This window comes from Sebastes umbrosus, chromosome 10 (genome assembly GCF_015220745.1).
Source record: "Sebastes umbrosus isolate fSebUmb1 chromosome 10, fSebUmb1.pri, whole genome shotgun sequence".
Classification (NCBI taxonomy): domain Eukaryota; kingdom Metazoa; phylum Chordata; class Actinopteri; order Perciformes; family Sebastidae; genus Sebastes; species Sebastes umbrosus.
This window is the reverse complement of record NC_051278.1, coordinates 19,140,816-19,163,243: the sequence shown is the minus strand read 5'-3', so window position 1 is coordinate 19,163,243 and position 22,428 is coordinate 19,140,816. Positions and strand designations below refer to the sequence as shown.

At 42.6% G+C, this 22,428-nt stretch overlaps 2 protein-coding genes across 2 annotated transcripts in view; both read right to left on the bottom strand.

Annotated features, from left to right (window-relative positions):
• LOC119495166 lies at nt 1-6,314 on the bottom strand. Its single transcript, XM_037781401.1, has 6 exons — nt 5,542-6,314; nt 1,897-5,136; nt 1,645-1,821; nt 1,384-1,556; nt 468-585; nt 1-344 (listed from the first exon to the last, which is right to left on the bottom strand). The coding sequence occupies exons 1-6, from the start codon at nt 5,764-5,766 to the stop codon at nt 156-158; spliced, it is 4,122 nt and encodes a 1,373-aa protein (XP_037637329.1). The 5' UTR covers nt 5,767-6,314; the 3' UTR covers nt 1-155.
• Nucleotides 6,315-7,450: 1,136 nt separating this feature from the next.
• Nucleotides 7,451-22,428, bottom strand: part of itga9 (integrin, alpha 9) — a 54,556-nt gene continuing 39,578 nt past the window's right edge. Inside the window, exons 19-28 of the mRNA XM_037782840.1 lie at nt 20,379-20,465; nt 20,152-20,231; nt 19,876-19,959; nt 18,743-18,851; nt 18,517-18,624; nt 17,123-17,248; nt 16,830-16,949; nt 16,645-16,740; nt 12,234-12,353; nt 7,451-9,813 (exon numbers count right to left, since the gene is read on the bottom strand). Of these exons, the coding sequence (XP_037638768.1) occupies nt 9,715-9,813; nt 12,234-12,353; nt 16,645-16,740; nt 16,830-16,949; nt 17,123-17,248; nt 18,517-18,624; nt 18,743-18,851; nt 19,876-19,959; nt 20,152-20,231; nt 20,379-20,465 (1,029 nt within the window). The 3' untranslated portion in view covers nt 7,451-9,714. The remainder of the gene's footprint in view (nt 9,814-12,233; nt 12,354-16,644; nt 16,741-16,829; nt 16,950-17,122; nt 17,249-18,516; nt 18,625-18,742; nt 18,852-19,875; nt 19,960-20,151; nt 20,232-20,378; nt 20,466-22,428) is intronic.

Below are 22,428 nucleotides of genomic sequence, written 5' to 3'. Positions count from 1 at the left end.
TCACAAATGAAACATGTAATTTAAAAAAAAAATTCTGTCATTTTGAAATACAGACAAAACATTTTTTACAGTGTATATACAGAAAGTCTAACTGGTAATGATTCATATCTTCTTAGGCTTCTTGAGAAACAACTTGTGTTTTGATGGGGTACTGGTCACTTGTAGCCAACTGGCGGGGCAAGACTGGGTGCTACTGGGTGGGATGAGGTCTTCCTCAAACCCAGCTCATCAGTCTCTGGGTTGGAGGTCTGCTGGGCTCGATGGATCTCCAGTTTCCTCCTCCACTGGAAGCACAAGGCCGTAGCCTCCGCACCGTCTGAGTTTGGCTCCGGCTGCTTCAAACCCTGGAACAAAATGGTGCAGCTTTAACAGCTGAGGAGATAACTCACTTCTGCATCTTATCTAGCTACATAATACACGGAGAAGACCTCATATCATTCCAGATTAGTGTGTGATGTTAGATTTACTGTGATGCAGGCTGTCTCTGCAGCATGGACCCCACGCAGGACCGTCTGGAGTAGATTTTGTGCGTTCTTCACCAGGATCTCATCAGACGATTTGCACCCAGGTGTTACAGCGTTGACACTGAGGAAACATGAAGAAAAACTGTTTCTTTACCCTACTTTAGCATTATTTTCTTGTGGAGCTGCAAAGATCAATGAGTTGTCAACTATTAAATTAATTACCAACTATTTTGATAATCGATTAATCGGTTTGATTAATTTTTCGAGAAAAAAATAATCTAAATTCTCTGAATCCAGCTTCTTAAATGTGAATATTTTCTGGTTTCTTTACTCCTCTATGACAATAAATTGAATATTTTTGAATTGTGGACAAAACAAGACATTTGAGATTTGAAAATAGGGTCGCAAATCACATCTATTTTCATCAATTAATCTGCCTATTATTCTCTTGATTAATCAATTAATCGTTTAATTTATCAAATTTACCAGAGCGTGAACTTCAACTTGCTTGTTTTGTCCGACCAACAGTCCAAAACCCAAAGGTATTAAATCTAGAGCTGCAACGATTAATCGATTATTTATCAACTATTAAATTAATCTCCAACTATTTTGATAATCGATTAATCGGATAAAGTCAAATTTGTCTGATTCCAAAATTCTGTTTCTTAACTGTGAATATTTTCTGGTTTCTTTACTCGTCTATGACAGTAAACTGAATATCTTTGAGTAGTGGACAAAACAAGACATTTCAGGACGTCATCTTGGGCTTTAGTAAACACTGATAATCATTTTTCACCATTTTCTGACATTTTATCGTCCAAACAACTAATTATTAATCGACAATGAAAATAACCGTTAGTTGCAGCTGTATTTTCTAGCTTTGTTTTCAGCATGTGATTTATGTCTCCTCTCTTCTGACCTGGAGATGATGTTGAGCTGGTTGGTGATGGTGAGAATCTGCTCGACTATGAGGGAGAGTTCAACCGTACACTGTTTATCCAGGCAGTGGTTGGCGATGACTCTGATGAACTGAGTCACCGACTGGCAGTTTGAGATCACATCTTTGGCAGCAGTGACAAAAGCCTCTTTATTCTGGAATAAAAAAGGAATGATTGTGCATGAGGGTTGCCTGTGAAATATCAAGATAAAGGCAGAAAAAGTGCCCTCTGGTGGTTGTTACCGGTATTGGGCCTTTCTTCCTCAGGTACTGAGTCATGTAGCACAATGTGTCGGCCATCTTCCTGGTCACCTGGACAATTCTGTTGTCTTTAGGATCCCAGCTGTCGCTTTCTTGCTTTAGAAAAAGGGACGTGTAGGTCAGCGAAGGAGCCTCTTTGTATGCGCCAAACACACCGTCCTATAGAGAAACATAGGGTGTGATTTATTGTGACATAAAAGAGCTTTAAAATCGTGTTAATCATGAGATACCTACATATTTTTCCATGTTTCCAGGTCCATATTTGGCTGCCATGTTCATATTTGGTTGTGCAGCATCTACACTCTCTGTGTTGCCTTTCTGCCAGGGTGTCATGTCAGAGGGAAACTCCACTTCTTTGACTTTAAATGGGACTGTAGCCAACACGTCTTTAACATCCTCAGGTGCTCTTCCCTGTAGACCGGCCCTGATGTTCTCTTTAGCCTCTTGGTGAATCCCGTCCTGCTTCCTGACCTCCTCCACCACATAGTGAGCTTTGGCCGCCCAGCACTGAATGTGTACCTCCAGACTGAGCGTGTCACAGATGTAGCGAGTCTCCACCATGAGCCTCGCCCTGCTGATTATATCAGAGATCTGAAAAGACAGCCGGTCGTTGATGGATCTCAGGTTAGAGCGGGCACGCGGGTCGCGGACGTAGTTCAAGCAGGCCTCGACTCTTTCGGTCCCATGTTTTACATTTTCAAAAAGCGTTTGAGCTGCGTCGTCAAATTTTTGCTCCGCGTCTTCTGCGTTCTCCCTAAAGTGTTTGGCAGCGAAATGAGCAACGCTGACAATGTTTCGAAGTGCTGCGTCATAATCCTTATTCGCTTTGCTTAAATGACCACAAAGCACTCTGATTTTAATCAAAAGATGTCTCTGAAAGAATTCAGATTTTGCAAGTTGCATGACGCTCGGCGTTAAGTCGAGCTCTTCGGCAGCTCTGAGATAAGCATCAGTCAGGGTTCTTAGTTCATCCTGGTGTCCTGTTAGCTGTTTGGATTTATAAGCACTCCTACAGTTTAGGCTGGTCAGCCTCGTCGCCTCTTGGATTCGAAGCGAGTTCTCCGACAACGTCGATAGTTGTTTCTGAGGGTTCAGCTGGTTCACAGCAGCTGACGTTCCCAACATCTTATCAAGAGAATTCAGCAAAACCTGAATAGACAGGCCCCAGAGGATGCAGAGTCCCTCTAGTTGATCCACCTGTCCTTGCAGGGAGGTGGAAAACTCTACCAGATACCTGGTGTTGTTCTGGGCTTTGTTCAGCTTGTTGTGTAAAACACCGAATGTTTCTTGACCGTCGCTTTGCGAGGTTAAATCAGATGACGTCAAGAGCTGGACCACGTCAGCACATAAAGTCATCACTTCGTTTAGTCGCTGCGTAACAGCGGCTGCCGTTGTTCCTCGCAGCTCGGCGTAAACAGAATGATACCAACTCCCGGCTACTGGCAGTAAAACCTTTCGGGTATTGTTAATAAGGTCGGTGAACTGCGTGCTGTGTTTGTAGACGCTCTCCGTGCTCATCGCCGAGCTCATCGCCGTCTCTTGAGCGGTCTGGACGAGCAGCGGCGTCAGCGACACCAGCTCCGCTCTGAAACTCTCCAACGTCTGACAATCGACCGCGTCGACGACGGCCAGGGCTTCCTTCGCGGCTTGGGCGTAACAGTTCGACAGCTCGAGAACGCCAGTGCAGGCCCGGTTGAGCGCTGTGACATCTTTGCCTTTAGTCACAGTCACAACTTCATACAAGAGGGGCAAAAGGTCAAATTCGAGAGGCTTGTGGATCAGTTTGGGCTCAGCGGAGACAGCTGGGATGTATAAATCACCCGTGTCATATTTATGAGTCGGTTCTGCTTCTATGGTTTCCTCATCTGAGCGCTCCTCCTCATGTTCAGTTTGTGAATCCCTCTCCATAACCTCCAAAACAGGAGAGCCTCTTATCATCAGCTCACAGGTGTCTTTGACTGGCACACGTGACATAATTTCAGGCTGACGCGCCCCCTCTCGCAGCGGGCTCAGGAGATGTGGATGCTGCTGGCCGTCAAGTCCCTTTCTGAGCACTTTAAGATGCTGAATAGCCATGGCGACATCATCCGAAAAAGCAGAATAAACCTCCACATTAAGACTGGAACCTAAAAGCATGTCTCTGACCGACTCGCCCACTTTGGTTCGAGACGATTGAACCTGTTTCAGCAGCACCAGGAGGCCGTTCCTGTAGATGGGGTCATCGCTTCTATCCAAGTGCCTCCTCACCGAGTGAACCGCCAGCTTCATGTGACAAATAAGGTTCGCCGCGTGTTCATTAAACAGTTTATAGCTTTGCTCTCTGTACGCCGCGTCACACCCGCGCCGATCGTCGACCACCTCGTCAATAGCGATACTGGTGAACTCCCTCACGTCCATCACATCGCTGAGAGCATCCTGAAGCTGACCGGTCTCCTCCTCCCACTGTTGACACACCTCGTGAAGCTTTTGAACAGTTTGCATCGAATTATCCGCCAGCTCCAGCGACAGAGGCGCGATCCGAGCCCTGAGTCTCGCGAGGCACACTCGCGAGTTCTCCACGTTCTCCAAACTTTTCGCGTCAACGGCAACGGCTGAGGTAAAATTCGCCACTTGGATTATTTCGTCCGTGGAAGATATGAAGTCCTCAACTAGCGGCTGAATAGAGCTCAGATCCATCTCTGTGGAAGAATGTGCAACCAGGATCTGTCTCGTCACACTGAAAAGCTCCTCGACTGTAGAAGACGCCGTAAGAAATGTGTCCAAGACTTGATAAAGAACGGCGCTCATCAAGGTTTCGTCGAGCATTTGTATTTGCTGCGCCAACAACGTGCACATCTTCTCAATGCTCTGATCCTCTGAGGTCTTTAAAATCCTTCTTATATCTGACCAGAACTGCAGGATGTGACGACAATGACACACCACTTGTTGTTGAAGCTCTCTACGAGAAGAGTTTGCCACCACCATACAGTGAAACACAAGATCTCTCACCACGCTGTCAAAGCCGCTGCCTCCGATAGAGGAGGAACTAGCGAGTAGCTGCAACAGACTGTTCCTCCTCCCTGTGTAATACCCACAAGCACCCAGTGATCCAACGTGGCGTTCACTTTTCAGGGTCATAACAATGTCGCTCACTGTGCTCTGCACCTTATCCAGGATGTATCTCTTGGCCGCCTGCGCCTGCTCACTCGTAGGGTGTTTGATGGTCGTGCACGTGGCCGTGTGCAGCATCGAGATGCACCTCCTCAGGGTCTCCAGGGAATCGAGGAGCTGTTTGGTTTGTCTGGGGTCCTGTAAGGCGTTCGCTCTCTCCGCCGTCAGACTGTTGAGGAGAAGCAGAGCCTCTGAAAACACCTGGAAAGATTTGAGTAGAGACTTGATGTCTGAGGCGGCGCCGAGCTCAGAGAGGCGCTCCAGGACTCCATCAGCGGCAGATACAACCCTCCTGACAGCAGCGTCGTCGTCCACTAGCAGAACCTGAGAGCAGAGAGACAGATAAGGGTGCTTGTTACTGCTTGTTTCTTATCTTTCTTATTCTTTCTAACACTGGAAGTTTAGGCCAAGGATCAGGGATGAATAACTGAGATAGAAATGAGATATTTCAGGTGTAAAATGTAAAGCAGCTAACAGTTTGGCCTCTTGTGTTAAATGGGCTATAGTGTTCACATTTAAGAAAACCTCTGGGGAAGTAGATGCAGCTGTGGAAGATGAATCTATTCTTTGCTTTTAACCAGTCAGTATCTGCAGCCATCCCTTCCTCTCTATCTCTGTTTATGTTCAAACATGTAATATCTAACATACTTGCAGAAATAGATATAAAAGTTGTATATATATATGCTTGCAGACACCTTTTAAACCAGGAGAAGATTAATCACACTTTACTTTGACTACTCCCAGGAAGACGTTCTGTGTAGCAGTGATGAGCTCCTCTCTGTGCTCAGTCAAACTGGGCTGGATGCTGAGTTTCTGGGCTGCCAGCAGCACATGTTGTCCAGACACAGTGACCGACTCCAACAGGGACGACATCTCCATGTGCAAAACTTCATCCTCTGTGTCACCAATTAGCCTGGAAGTTAAAGAGAGACTGGTGTTAATGTGATAATACATTCTTTAGCTCAGTGAACTCCACACTATACGCACCTGGAGGCCACTGTTGCCATGTTGTCAGTAGCTCTAGCCACAGTCTGAGCTGCTGCCTCCAACTGGATGAACTGCTCTGGTTCTTCTGCTCCGTCACACAGCAGCACCAAGTGGCACAGGTGACCTGCGATTGGGGCGACCACCTGCTCCACCGCCGCCGTCCTGATCAACCCATGATCAAATAGAGAGGACATAGTGAGCAGTGGGATTCTCCGGTCAAAAGAAAGCGAGCTGTATATTCACTGTGGTGGCTGTATTAATAATTCATTGTGTTCCACAGAGGAGCTTCAGTGTTTCATAGCAACTGGGGTCACCTGACCAAACACACACTGTGACCTCACCAAGTATAAAGAGTGATGCCTTTCTTGACATACTGAGCAATCCATGGATATATATAGTATAGTTGTTATTCCATTTTTGTGCATTTTATTTGGCTTCTGTAATGTAAATAGTTTCTGATCTGTGTTGGCTATAATGCTTTTTTTCATTAAAGCCTAGAAGAAAATTTCAAAAGCCCAAAGTCTTGTTCACTATTGTGTTTTGTGTGATTTGAATAAATATCTGAGATTCAATTTTTTTTTTTGTATTTATGGTGATATAACTATACATTCATGATGTGACATCAATGTAGCGTACATATTCTGATAGCCCAGTTTGTCCTGAAAAATGTGATGTAAATAACATGGTTGTGTATCACCGAGTTGAGGCTATAGATGCATTATTATAAAAGGAGACCAGGCGCACCAAAAATAGGAAAAATGGCTTACCAACATGAAGTGTCTTAATATGGAGTCAGTCTTGCCTGAGATATAAATAAAGGTGGTATAATTTATTAAAATGTTATTTTAGAAAAACACAGTTTAACTTTGTAATTAGTATAGAAAACATTGAATTGCTTAAAAGTGTTAAAAAAATTGCTCACTTTTGCTGAATCCACCCAGAGTAAAATGTCAGAAAAAAAAGTGAAAAATGCTTGTCACAACTCAAAATGTTTCCTATTTCCCAAGATTACATCTTTAAAGTGTTAATTTTATCTAGTGATGGAATGTAACTAAGTACATTTACTCAAGTAAGGAGCCATTCTGCACACTGAGTACTTCTACTTTTGATACTTTAAGTACACTTTGCTGATAATTCTTCTCTACTTCAAAACTTTTACTTGAAATGGAGTATTTTTAGACTGTGGTATTTCTACTTTTAATTAAGTACAGGATTTGAGTACTTCTTCCACCTATAATTTTATCCAAACAAAACCCACTGACAGTTAATTTACAATGATATAACAGTGAAAGGCAGTGAATCCTCATATTTAAGAAGCTAGAAATAGAGTATTTGGCATTTTTGGTTGATAAATAACAAATTGTTAATCAAAATTGTCACTGATTAGGATGTACATACGTATATACTTTAAATAAATAAGCAATGAAATGTTAGACTTTCATAATAAAAATTCTGTTTTTGCACACAAAAAAACATGTTAAAGCGAATATTACAGCATATACCCCCTAAAGAGTTTTCAAAGAACTTTGAATATGTAGTTGTTCATGGAGAGTTTTGACTGTACACAGCCAGCAGAGAGCACCACACACCAACCAACAACCACACTGGACTCACGTTGACAAAAAACAGCATCCAGAGCCACAAAATTTCACTCTAAAATTTATCAACAGATAAATATACAGCTCCAACATGACTTTAAACATCAAACATACAGCACACTATAATGGAAATGGTATTCAGTGACAGTAGTATACTCGGAACAAAAACCCCAAATAACGGTGTGATTAACAAACATACAAACGCAATATAACCATCACAGTTCAAATTTAGCAATAAAAATGTCAAGTGTCGGTTTCTCTGCATACAGACGGATGCAGAGGGAAGACGTGAATGTGTACAGTATATGCCGTCATGCCAGTGGACTTAAATGGTAAAATAAAGGTTCAATAAAAGATTCATACAGAACAAAATAGAGAGCCAAGCGATCATAGTGAGCCATAAAGTGTCTTAGCACTGAAACATATTAAAATATAGTTTTTGTTCTTTGGAATTGCACGTTTAAATCTGACTCAGGTCTACTGCAAAATATCTGTCTTAATATAATCATCACCAAATTTCATTGATAAATTCTTCAAAATGTTATTTTTTAATGCATTATTTACTTTTTTTAATTCATGATATTTAGCGATTAAAGCTCTACAAATGTATAAAATAGTTAATATTCGTATTTCTTTAGGGACATTTAATATAAAATGCGTTCTGCAAACTTTCACTCACAATCAAACCCGGCTTTAAAAAAGACTCTCAACAACATGTGGGGTAAACATCTGAGTACTGAGGAGCTGTGAGCTTTAATAGTGGCAGATTTGTCGGGGAGCTGACATTCCTCAATGTTGACTTAAAATGAGCTTTTTCCCATGAGCCCCAAAGAGCTCGTTTATGTGTAGTGATTGAGTGCAGCACATTCCCACCTATTTTTGGGGCATTACTCATTGCCATGGGCCCCCGTTAAATGACTGTAGGTGGACTCCCATCGCACACTTTCATCTGGCCGTGGAGAGTAATGCATCTCATATTTCACGCTAAAACCTGATGCCTAATAACATAATAGTAAAATTAAATATGGTCTGCTTAGGGTGAAGTCTGGAAAGGGTTTGGGAATAAATCAAATCAGGTCTCGTGTCGTGACACATAGTGAATCACATCTTCACTTGAACATGGAAACTTTTGGGGGTCCATCTAAACAGTCAACTGCATACCTGAGCAATCATTCATGCAAAAGCAGCTTCAGATAACTCTCTCTCTACTCCTGCACATTGCACTTTCAAAACATGTGTTCATTCAAAGCATTGCAAGAGATTCAAATTTAAATCTGACAAAATCTCGTTGTTACATCCCATTTTTATCACCTACAAACCATCGGTTAAAAAGCCAGACCATAACTAAAGGAATGCTTGTGGAAAAGCTTGCAATGTGAATAATGGTATCATTCACAGCTGCTGCATTTCAGGCGTGGATAATAAAGGAAACATGGCAAATAAAGTGTTAATAGAGAACTCCACAGTGCGGTTGATTACCACATCCTGAACTAGATGCTAATGACCTCATGGAGCGCTTTTACTGGACCCTCAGCGCCTCTGGGACAACTCTAGCGGATGACGTGAAGACACGGCGTTTTGAATCGTTGTGTGCGTGGGTCCGAAACTCCGAATTAGCTCCGGCTGATTATCTGTGTGAGGGAGGGGCAGTCAGATGTGTAAAACAGATATATTCATAAGCCGGAAATAGTACAGAAAAGATACAATCTTTCACTCCCAGGAAGAACTGAATATACAAACGACTCCAATCATATACTGTACAGGACATATCTTTGGCATAAGAAGTAAAGCTATGGAGCCAAGGCATTCAGTCTTATCAAACATCAGTGCTTTTGGGAAAACATTCTGTAGGTACAGTATGTTTATAATGGCCTTCAAACCCCCATCTCTTCTCGAAGCCCAGTTTTTATACAATATGGCTTAAAGTGTATGTATAAAAATAAATTTGCTATGTAACACAGCCCTGAGGGTTTTGTTGTCCACCAGTACTCATGCCGTCGCCCCACATCCCCGCACGGATGTGGTTCTCCATCAACAGCTCCGCTCTCCGTCGAGATTAGCTGAATTTCCACAGCAAGTGTCCTCTGGCAAGCCACACTGTCACCTCAGAAGCCTGTTTCCTGGACCCCCCCACCCCCACCCGCAAAAAAACTATCAAGTCTCCAAAAAATATGGAGAATATTCTTCTCTTCCACATATGGAAGACTGAAGGGCCTGGTGCCACTGGGGCGGCTGGGCTGCGAGACCACGTGCTATTGGATCCTTCCTGACCCAATCCCTAATCTCATTGGCTCCTGTGGGACCCCCACCACGAGTCTCAGTGGTTCTTTTCCATCCAGTCCCAGCTTTCATCGCTGTCCTTCCTGTTCTTTTCAGCCTCGATGATCTCTCTGTAGCGCCGACGGAAGAATCCCATCTGTCGAAGAACGAGAGGAACAACAATTGAAGTGGTTTGTAAGTTAGTGCGGTGTATCTGTGGTCAGATCTGACTACAGGAATGAAAAACCACATACTGTATACTTAACATATATCACCGCTGACCATTTTCCAAAGCATATCACAACTTTTTAAGGTAGATCTCCCTCTCTTGAGGTGGTAATTTAAAAAAAAAACTTATTTTATATTGATATTATCACGTCATATTAGCATTTAGTGACTTATTGGAAAATATGTCAACTTTTAAAGGAACAATTCAAAATGGAAATACACTTATTTGCTCTCTTGAAGAGAGGTACGGCACGTGTCCACGGGAGTTGTCCTTTCCACGCTTCCCATTCATTGTCTATGTAAGCAGCCGTGCAATGCATTCTAGAAGCGTGGCGGCACGATTCGAGAGACGGACCGTCACGTCGCCCGCTCCTCATTTGCATAAAGTTGAGGTCTAACTACTTTATGGAAATCAGGGGCGTCCTACATGACTCGCCACCTCTGGAAAACTAACGTCATACTACACACATTTTGGTGAACTATTCTCGTGGTATAAGAGAAGAAAGTCTCCGATTGAGCCGTCATGTTGGCTTTGGTTTAAAAGCTGGGAGCCCACGAGTGAAAGCGTTTGTCCAATCAGGTGCCTGGTGTCTAGTGGCAGCCGATTAAGCGTCATATGCAGGGAAGCGAGGCGATCCCTCTCGTCCAAAAACGCACCCTGAGACGTACCGTTGGATTGACTGTCTGTACGGTAAATATGAAGCTACAGCTATAGCAGCTGGTTTGCTGATTAGAACACAATGTGGTGTTACCGGGGGTTACACCGTTATATCTCAGCTGGGAGCAGCACTGTAACCGTGACATATTCCTTTAAGTACCAAGACATTTCAGTACATACAACCAACAGATATGTTGATGGTAACTTGCTGATAATTTAGAAACAGTTTTGTCAACATAGTTAGAGAGCACTAACAACTATTAGTATTAGTTAGTTTTTTTCAGCTGTAAAATGTCCTGCTCTTGGTTCTATTAACTACATTTAAGGGATTGTTATCAAAAAATGTTTGCTCGTGTTATGCATTTATGCTAAAAAGATATTGTTTGATCCAGTTTATCATTCGATTTTTCAACTTTTTAATATCAATATTGGTATCAGTCTCTGTCTCTGTGTATTGAACACTGATTTTTGTGTTGTAATGCAGTCACTAGAAGGGACTACATGTTGGTGCCTTCAGGGGCGGGCTCAGCTGCAGGAGAGCAACATTTTTAATGCAAAAAAAAAAAGTGATTTTCAACATTTTCTTGCTTGTCATCTGGATTTGATTTTACACAGCTTGTAAGTGCAGTGTTATTCATCAGTCTCTTCTTTCAGCTGCATTATTACAATAATAACACCATTTTAACACGATAATAATAATAGCTCAAATCTTTGAGTTCACCATGATGGATTATAATACATCTTACAAATATCTGCAAGTTCTCCTGCAGTGAAACAAATGGAAAATGATGGATGTTTTGGGGGGGTAGGAAATCAATTTGAAACATCATGGAATGGTATGCTTTGAAAAATGGCCGGCAGTACTGTAAAGTATACACAATTTGACGTTAATAAGCTAAACCACCGGCATGGATGGAAGCAAATCAAGCACTTTTCTCATTTTCTCATTTTCTCCTGTAGAAATGTGTTGTTTCTTTAGGAAAGTAATACTGTATTCTAATTTACATTCAACTACTAAGTGTAATGTATATGAGATATGAATGGATGGAGAGAGCAGCAGATTCTTGGTGCGTATCTAAACAAAGCCACACGGGGATGATGCCTCTCTCACTACGACTCCATTCATTTATCTGCGTTTGACTACTAAAGTTTATTGATACAGACCTGTACTCTCCTCAGGCATTTCCTGAAAAGAGCAATACAGGACATGTGCTGCTCTTGTAAGTGGGGTTTATTTTGGCAAGGTCCGAGGACCGGGATGGTGTGGGGAGGGGGGGACCCACATTCCAAGGTTTCGTTGTGGTATTCCCGGTGGAAAATGAAGCAGTGAAAAAGAAAAGGAGTTTTGTGCTAACAGGGCCTCTGGACATCAGTGTAATTGCAATTTCCCTTTCAGATTCTTCTTTCATGTGAATGGTATGGTGTGAATTATTGTCCGGTCTGATTTGTCCTTTTCATGGTTGTTAAAGGCCCAACGCGAGCTCTTCCCCCACGTCCTCCCCTACCTCCAGCTGTCTCTGCACAACTGGATACTGTGTTGACACTTGGACGCAGCGCTTCTGGCTGTGACACACGCAACTTTGTGACAACTGCCTCTTATTTACTTAATAAACATTGCTAGAAAATCAAGCAGTTTTCAGACAAATGCTGTAAACTGGTAAAATCACAGTCTGTGTTTGTGTGTTGGTTACCTTCCAGAGTAGCACAGCTAACAGCAAAAAGATGAGGATTCCCACCAGCAGACTGATGGCGATGATCCAACCGACGACGTAACCCCTCGGCTCCTGACTGTGGAGAGCCTCGAACACCAGCTGGAACACAACAACACTTCAGTCAGTCGGTGAGTCACACTCAGATACAACACGAGCACAAGAGTAATCATTAGGTCATGTGCTGCTAATGATGCAATGCAGTGCAACAGTAACAACCAAGAACATCTTGTTTCAGTCGCTTTAGCTGTGCGAGTCTTGACTGGATTCAAGAGGAGCTACATGTAAACCTTAAAACAGCATGAAACTGGACTCTAATGGAGTTTATTTTATATAGAACACACATTCAATTAATCAGTCATACAAAAGAAAAACACAAAAGCTGTTGAAATTAATGTGGATTCAGAATCTGTTTATACTAGACGCTATCGTGTTTCAAGAGACTAGGGCTGTCATGGACCAAAGAAATTCTCAGTCGACTAATACTCATAACATTTTGTCGACTAATTGATTAGTGGATTTAATGAACAGATCAGAATCAAACAAAAGCACCACTTTAAATCTTCTGTTTACCAGAGATGTGCTCATAAGTTTCTTGGAAATAAGTCATTCAGCATGAAAAAAGCATGAAAAAAACGACTAATCGACTAAAGAAATCGTAGGTGACAAAGACCAAAACTACCTAATTTTTAGCGACGCTAGCACCGTGGCTCTATGGATGGCAGTCTCAGTCTGTTGGTGGAACCACCACTTTGGTCCAGACTGAAGTATCGGAACATCAATAAGATGGATTGCCATCTCATTTACATTCATGGTCTCCAGAGGATGAATCCTGCTTACATTGGCTGTCCCCTGACTTTTCATCCCTGTCTAAATGAACGAATTTGTCCAGTACTTTGGTTTATGACAAAATACCTGTAAAACTACTATTCCCATAAGCCTCAGCTGTACTTTGTGTTTCGTGCTACTTAGCAAGTGTTAGCATGCTTACACGCAGATTTTGATTATGGTAAACATTCAGCATGTTATCATTGTGAGCATGTTAACATGCTGACATTAGCTTTAGTACAGCCTAAAAAAGCCGCCAGCATGGCTGTAGACTCTATTGTCTTGGAGTTCATCAATGGCTCCAACTGTCTAACAAGATCTTGCCTTTTATGTTTTTATCACTTGTATGAATAAGATCATAGAACTAGTCAGTAAGCTTGACCATCACTGTTTCATAATGCACTGCTCTACAGTATGTGTGTAATGCCAACAAGTATTCATCTTATTAGGTCAGTGCAATTCAAAATAATATATCATCCACTCCCTTTTTCAGTTCGGAGCGTCATGCCTATAAACTCATAGCATGAGGCGGATTCTGAGAGTTATCTCGGGAGGCAACTCTTAAAAAATAGCCTGGTTCCACAATAAATAAAAGAGCTATTTAGGCTGTTTCCCATGACACGAGTGAACACTGACCTGCTGGATAATCTGTCACTGACAGCAAACTCAGTTCACTTAACCCAGTCCACACTGTAACGCTTAAAGTCCCAGTGAAACGGAAGTTTAGCTTCTGTAACTGTGACTATTCCCAGTGAAACAAAATATTTGAGCGGTGTACAGTTACAAGAGGGATTTTAAATCAAATCCTTCGCACTTGATTGGACTGCTAAAAAGTCGGCGCGTGTAGCGCGATACGGAGCCTCCACCCTTGTCGATGGATGGATGTCATGATATTATTTGTTGTAATTGGTTGGTACTATCTTATGTAAGCATATATCATATTATGTTTGATGATTGATGTTGATATAAAAATACAAAGAATTGTTTTTTTTGTTGCATATATTGTTAAATAGGCAGGGCTGTGATCTTAAAGGGTTTAAAAAGGCATTTTTAATTTCATCTTGACTTTAACTAAAAATGGAGGGAAGCAGTATCCGCTGACAAAAACACAATTATTTTAAATCACTTTCTAGCACCAGGGCTTTGGTTTTTATTTGATTTTCTAACAATTACCATTACGTGTGTTTGTGTCACAGTAAAATAACCATTTTGACCTTCTACTTTGAAGCTCTTTGATACTTCTGTATATGAGTCATTTCCAACAAAATTACACTGATCGTTCGAATAGATTTGCACTGAATAAACAGTGGTTTGACTTGAGTGAAATATTGCATTACTCTGCACCACAGCTAAGCCTGCTTTAATGTCAGCATCCAGGCCTTACATGGAAAATTCACTGGTATCATGAACTATAATGGGTTTATTTACTAATGATCTTAAACAAAGGCAAATATTGTGTAATCTCCCAAATGTCAGATAATCTTGCGTAATTTGTTTCTGCAAACAATGGTGGGACAATTTCAGGAATGACTGAGGAATTCACTGCTCGAGTGTGTGCAGTGCTGCTTTGAGCACAAATGTGGCATGAGACGCCAACTGTGAGCCAAGACAAAAACCAAGCAGACAACTGGAGATTAATCTTTCTGTTGAATAATTTCCCACATTAACACCTCCCCCGTTACTCTCAGGAATCTAACTGTTGTTATGCATGCCAAGGCGGTGGCGTGTACAGAAAAGATGAAAGCTCTACTGGTCGTTGCACTCCAACTCTCCAAATTTATGTGCAATCATTTAATTCTAGGAATGTGTAATTGAATGTGAAGTGCATTCCACTCAGCTCTGCAAAGCTAAGTTTGTAACTTGCGTACTCACAACAGAATCCTATAGATTTACATCAGTTTGTTTACATGTCACGGGAGATTAAAAAGTGAGCTTGTCGTTCTGCTGACAACCAGGCGGCTTGCTGTGAGCGACACAACCAGGGACCACAAATCATACTCTGCAGTGTGTACTTAGCCAGCACGGCTCCTGAGGGAGAAGGTAACTGTGTTTACTAAAACATAGCGGGCAATGAGCACATTCAGTAAGTGCTGAAAGAGCGGCATGGTATGGACGTATTCATAGCAGGTCAGAATTTTCCGAGCAGGTCTGAAGCTCAGGGTCAGCAGAGCTGCGGCCCCGGTCAGCACCCTAATCACCTGAGAGATCCCACTGCGAGCATGCTGGGTGCTCAGTATAATCATCACATCTGATCTGGTGGGCCATTCAATCACTCAGCAAACAGTAGTGGGGGGAGGGTCTGTCCTTGAGCACAGCTGAGGACCCCGAAAAGAAGGCGCCAATAGAAGCGCCACCATACAGTGTATACCCACAGTCCCCAGCTGTTCTCTGGGCTCACATCAGCGGCTAAAGGATAGTCTAACCACAACACGATGGGCTGTGCATCTAAAGATAAAAATATATATGCATATTGATATATTTTTGTCAGCATAGCCATGTAGTGAGTACCCTGTCCTTCAAACCAGAAAGCCTGGATTCAAGCCTCAGTTAGCATCTGCTAATATATGGAGGTGAAGTTATTCATTTTAGTGCAAAGGCTACCGAAAGCTTTATATCTGTCCAAAGGACTATTTTACTTTCCACCCAAGGACGTCACAACATCTGGTTGAAAGGTCAGCTAAACTGACACAGAGAACTCAAGCAGTAAAGCTACTGTGAGGGATTTACGGTGCTGGAAAGAGTTTAGTTTAGTCAGTGAAGTCATCATCATCGTCATTGCAGTGCGCAGGTTTTGGTTGCTTAGTAACGGAGGGCGTGACAGGAGCGCAACCTGCCAAGCACCTTGGATAAAAGGATGAAAGCGGCACGGCTGGCGTTTTCCACAAGTTTTTAGGCACTACATGTGAACGGCCCCTAAAGCTGTAAAACCAAAACAATGAGCTGAGAGACCCTAACGTTGATTTCACACCAGACAGTAGCGAAGTGCGGCTCGCTGCAATAATAAAAATGTTCTGCGGACGGGAGGTGTATTCATGTGTTTCAGTCAGGAAGAAATTCTTTGAAACATAGGTCAACACGTCACAGGATTTGTTAACTGTTTGACTGCGGGGTACTCTCTGGCCGCACTTCGCCGCTGAAAGTGAAACTTTTCCCAACTTTTGTTTGGCCGCACTTCGCCGCAGAATTAAACGACCATCGCATCTTTTCACACTTCGCTGCTGCTCTGGTGTGAATTCGGCGTAAAGCGCTAAAAAGAGCTATGGGGAACTACAGAGTGTGGTGATAATTCTGTGGGTTTGTCATTATAATTGACTACTTTCACCTTACACATAGTCATCTGACCAATTGTTAATATAAAAATATTGATTAGAGCAACTTTGAGTAGTTTTCAAACAATGAAACCCAACCTCTGGTACTCTGAAGCTGTGAGACATCACCTGATCATGATGTTCAATTTAGTTATTTTGTGTGCTGTAATTGATCTTTTTTGCATTCTGTCAAAGATTGCTTAATTATGGTAATAAATGCAGGTAGATGGTGAATTAACAGTTTGTGATGTACTCACAGAAATGTCCTCTGGCAGGCCGTTTGGCACCTCCACTGCCCTCTCATTTACTTGCACACTGCCCCTCGTCACAAACTGGATCACAGAGGAACTATCCTGTGAGTTGAGAGAGGGTGGATTACTGTTACTATTACAATCACAACAACCTGCGACTAAATTTATCAAGCTTGTAACAAGTTTCTTACCCTCTTGAGAATTTCAGTGTTGAGTAGAAGTTTCATATCTATGCTCAGAGCTTCTTCTTTTAATTGTGGGCCCAGACTGCAGGAGATTGTCATACACGCTCTTCCAGGCCGATCACAGTCCTTTTAAAAATAGACAGAAGAAACAGAGAGTGGGAGAGAGCAGGAGAAAGAAGGATGTGTGATAAACAGATGTTGCACTGACTAAAAACAGAACAAAAACGGAAACCTTCACAGGGGGTGACTGTCAGTGACCTCTGAAATGTCAAAGTGCAACACGAGGGCGGCGTATTTACCAAGACTTTGCGTCCTGATTTGGTGAAGAAGGCAAATATGGAGTGGAAGATGCTGTCTCTGTCCTGGGGGACGGTGCACGGTGTCGGGTTCCTGTGAAGGGTGCAGTTCCCTCGGCCCTCTGCCACCTGAAACAGGACAGTGATAAAGGAAAAAAGTTGATTTAAAATACAATATGTGTCATTATTGCGGAGGAAGGCAGGAGTTTTGTCATGTTTATGTTGCAAAGATTTGGGATTTGACAGCAAAAATGTACACACAAGCACTTTTGTCACCTAAACTGGCCCGATCCCATTATTGTTATGAGTCTCCGGGACAGGAAGTTCTCCCCAATAAGAGGCTGGTACCCCTCCCAGACAGATTTCCCATATGGAGTGATTTAGAGGTGTCTGCTTTACTGCCCAGCCCCCAGGGAACACTTCCCCTTTCCCCTCTCCTCAGTCCGACCTGAAGCTCTGGAGGTGGAAATCTCCTCTGGCCTTTCCTCATTGTCCGCTCTGTTGCCACCCAGCATGTGTGAGCTTTTATTGCTGTGCTTTCTCATGTCCTGTGTATCTGCTGTCGTTGCTGGTGTGAAGATTCATAGCATGCACTAACTTTAACCCTCCCGAGGACAGAAATATCACGTTAAATAATGACGATTGCGGGAATTTGTGCAGAAAATCTAGCACATATGGAGCAACAGTCGGGAACTTGTATATCATGTCTGAATAAATGGAGGTCTGTGTAAAATGTAAGAATATCTGGCTATAAAATATAAGTGTGCAACTGTCCGGTGTGCCACAGGCTAGACGCAGTGTTAACAGAGTTAATGGTGTGTGTTTCCAGGCTGGGGATGGTACTGGGCAGTAGCCAGCTCTGCAGGTGTCCCATTCCCGTTTCGTGCAAGCTGTCTGATCCCCTAAAAGTGATTCCAGATGGGCTCAAGGAGGGTGGGATACAGTCAACCCCGTCTGCCCATTCACAGTAAATACAATTAACAGCTTGAGCTCCCCCATGATCTACCTATATGAAAGGAGCAATGCAAGGGTTAAGAAAACATTTAAACCCAGTGGGAGTATTGTGTTTCTTTATCTAAATGCAAAATGTTGTGAAACTAAATGGTCGGCTAGCTTCAGTAGCAACGTCAACACCTTGGCTCAGGATTTCACTGGCCTGGTGGTACCTCACACTAAGCAAATTGGCCATGCCACGACAAAAAGACCACCAGTTTAGCAGCTTTCTGTACATAAACGTGTCCTCTGAGGCGGATACGGGCAGCTGTGCCATGAAGAGAAGCAGAAGTCCGACAGGCGGGATAAATGAGCGAAAAATGTGGCTGCCTGCAGGTGAACAAACTAATAAATAATGATTTGGCCTGGATAAATAACGTAGATAGACTGCTGTTGGCATCCACCTGAGTTTCAACGATGTGGAACATGTCAGCTCCGCTGCCAGCCAGCCGGTTGGGTATCCTGATGTCCACAATGGAGCCAGGCAGCCTGCTGGGCCCCTTGTTTATGGCCTGGAACCACATCACACAGAGACGGGGAAAGATGGAGACAAAGGAGAAGAGAAGTGAATATATAAAGAAACGTAAAAAAAATAATGAAAATTCCATATATGGTCTCTGCTAACAGTACCTGGAAAGTGATATTGAGAGGCTGAAAGTTGCACTCCATGTCTTCCAACTGGACGAAGCGCGAGGCATCGATGTAGTTTCCATACACAAAGGAGCTCGGCGTCACCACACTGCAGACAACGGTGTTCAGGAGAGAGATAGAAGATGATGCATTAACATTACCTAACAGAAAAATAGCCTCGTAAAAATCTCTGGCTTCAGTCACGTTAACTGACGTCATATTAGCTGGACAGTTTTCCTTAGCAGTCAGACGTGTCCAGCTTTGCTCTGAAGCCTCCCTTCACATTAAAGACAGCACACAGCTGCTTTATCAGATGTCAGACCTCTGGTGGATTTGGGCTGTTTTACATCTTCTCTGTGAAGCAGAGCTATGATAAAGCCTTCAGAGATAAGGCTTTTCAAGTTGACAAGCTCCATACTGAAAAAAAGCACTCCCACTCTTCCCAACAGCCAACAGATGGGAAACCAGTTCAAGCTGGTTCACCTTTAGGTTTGTAAAAATGTAACTACACTGTTATGGATTGTCTTGTTCTTGCGAAGGTTATAATAGTTTCGTATTTTCAATTTTTATTTCATTTAGTTATGACTTTTCGATTTCAATTTTGTTTAGTTTTAGTTAGTTTTCAGAGTGTGTTTGCTAGTTTTAGTTTAGTTTCAGTTTTTCATAGGGGTTTACGTTTACTTTTTACACATTTAGTTTTGACTTTATAGTAGTTTTAGTTTTTGTTAGGGCCATGTATAATGTCTCAGAAGTATATAGCTACATATATATGCAAAATACACGGAGAACTGTATAAGAATAGCTATAATGTTAAATGTTTAATTTTTGCGCTACTTTGGCTTCGATGTGAAGCAATTGCGTCATCGTGTCATCTCCACCTGGAATGTCAAGTCGGTTCATTTTCTGTGGTTCAACATCGCGAGAGTTGACGGAAATTCAATGCCGTCTCCTTTTTCCGGTAGTGATATATTAGTGCTTAAAAAACTAAAACTGAAATGAATTTCCATTCATTTTTACTTTATTTTGAATAAATATCGTTTTAATATTGTTTTTTATTCAGTTTCAGCTTACTAAAAATATTTTTCACTGCTTTTTTTTTCATTTTAGTTTACCATAATGACCCTGGTTCTTACCCAGTAATAGTCGTGTCGGTCTCATGAACCAGAGGGATGGACAGATCCAAATAGTTGTCAGAGAGTTTGTGCTCGGGATTGGCGCTGCAACAAACAAGCAACAATAAAGTTATTCAGTAATTTTGTATACAGGATTAAATTCTACAAATACCAACGGAAAGCGTATTTACTCTACGGGGCATAAAATCAAAATCAGTAAAATTTGCTTTTTAATTCACACAGGAAATAAAACATAACTATTGTTAGGTATGCACTAAAATGACTCTTAATTCTTACCTTTTTGCTTGAACTAAGAACTGCAATGTGTCATTTTCCCCCGAGAGCTGACTGGTGTCAAAAATCACTGCAAAATGATACTGGAGAGAAACAGATGGAATAAATCAGAGGTTCTGCACACCAATGCATTGTGCTTTCCTGAGAATACAACACGTCTAAAAAAAGATATAAATATACTGCATGCAGTTTTGACATTGTGCAATCGGTTCTCTCTTGGTTTGAGCTACCTTAGTCTGCGCTCTCATGAAGGGAAATCCCACGCTGCATCTGAGGAAGTCCAAATCAACAAGTTCACAGGAAATACCCTTCTCTTCCTGCAAAAAGACAGATAGACAGAGAGTGAGTGGAGGAGATAAAAGACAGACAGACTGGAGACAGAGTGGGTGACACACGGAGATGCAGTACACAAAGAGGAAGACGAAGTAGACAAGGCGCAGACTGCGATGGAACGAGGATGGCGCAATCAGTTTTGATAAGTTACCAGGCAAAAAGCAATGGCTTTGGGGGGTAAAATAAATGCAAATATCATAGATAACGTAATGTTCTACATATGCATGACAAAAAGCAACAGTAGAACCTCTACAGCAGCTTTAAAAACACACACCTGCCAACATTTACAGTAAGATCAAAGTTTATTGTTAGAAACAGATGTAAAAAAATAGGTTCTCATATCTTATTGAAGCTCTAAATCAGGTTAAATGAAGAATGTACAAAGCAGTGATGGCACACACACACGCATCTTAGCGGGTGGGTAATTGGACAACCTCCAGGCTGTGTGTTTGGAAGCTTGTCTAAACACTATGGAGCTTCACCGGCTGCGCTGTGTAAACACTCGGGCCTTGACCCTACGAGGAGTAAGAATTCTTTTAGCGCGAGTTCACTGAGAGGCTGTCGGCTGAGCTCGTGTGCTGGGAGCATGAAAGACAGCTTCACGGCTTCACGACTTCAACGTTAAAAAGAACGAGACAGACTAGCGCTCCTGGAACATTCAGCAGGGGGCTTAAGGTAAGTCATACAAAACGTCTGTGTTTATTACATGTTTCCAAAAAGAGGTGTGAAGGTTGTCTCTGCTGACATATTTAAAGGTAGACATCCATCCACAGTATCATCCACACTACCATTCCCCTTATTCAGCAGATTCCCAGTGTAAATCCAGGGCGTGGCTCTTCCATCCATCTTCATTAAGTCAGCTTAAATAAGCAGCGCTGCCCTTCGTATGGAGACGATGGCGAGCCCTTTAGGGAGGGTGGGGGGGGGGGGGGGTGGGGACCCCAGCGCAACTGGCAATGATGGAATTTCCTCTATTTCCTGTATTCCTTCATGCTGCTGTGCAAACACCGCCTGTCCCACGGGACTGGGCAGGATTGGGGAAGTCAGCCTGTTTACCCATCATCCACCTGGCAGCCCTTGAGAGAGAGAGCAGAGCACTCGGACATATGGCCTCCATGGGGAGGAGAGTGACAAAGTTTGTTTGTTCAGCACTTCTTCACTTTCTCTCTCTTGTCTTTCTCTGTCGGGAACAAATACACGCAGGGATTTTCACAAATGGCAGGCCCACTAAATATCACTGGGATTGTTTACCCTGCGTTAGTGTCGGCTGAAGCCTCTAGTGGAGAACTACGTCAGTGTGGATGACAACACACAGGAGGCCCATTTCTGTGTCTCTTTATGTCTCCATCCACTTCAGTGTTTGTACATTTGGCTCCACTCCGGTTTACCTTTTCCAAGCCAGTGTCATTGTCTACTTTCCATTTTCCACATGAAGATCAAGATCTACCTTTGGCTTTCATAGCATGTGCAAAGCTGCACTTCATAGCCAAGAAAATCAGTGATTCTTATATTCTTTAGACTTGAAGGTTCACTGAAATTCACAACTTCACACATTTCTCAGTTACATTTCCAATTTCTGGGCTTTTCACGACCGTGTTCATCTGTTCCAACTGTTATATCACCAGTGGTGGAAGAAGAAGTATTTAGATCCATTATTTAAAACAAAGGTTGGTAATCTTCTTCTTGAAATTCTCTTTACATCCTGACAGCAATAAATAAATCAAATGCTCTGACAAAAGAAGGAAACAAATCCGGTATCTGTGGCCGTTGGAAGACTGTAATAAGCGGATAAGGGAGTGGCTTTGGAGGGAGGCCTGAAGGGACGGACTGTCAGTGTCGCCGACTTGGCGACTTTCTTGCTAGATTTAGGGACTTTTGGATCTGGTGCTGCGAGCTACTTTCACTGGAAACGAGTTGGAAACAATGGGCTGGGTTTTTCAGTTGGAT

Bases quoted from the DNA above. Each gene is read 5' to 3' on its own strand.
- LOC119495166 (XM_037781401.1), bottom strand. From the start codon at position 5,766: ATGTATTATCACATTAACACCAGTCTCTCTTTAACTTCCAGGCTAATT. The intron at 1,557-1,644 runs GTAACAACCACC...TTTTTATTCCAG, and splicing joins GGAAGAAAGGCCCAATACCG to AATAAAGAGGCTTTTGTCAC. The intron at 345-467 runs GTAAATCTAACA...ATTTTGTTCCAG, and splicing joins CAGAGACAGCCTGCATCACA to GGTTTGAAGCAGCCGGAGCC.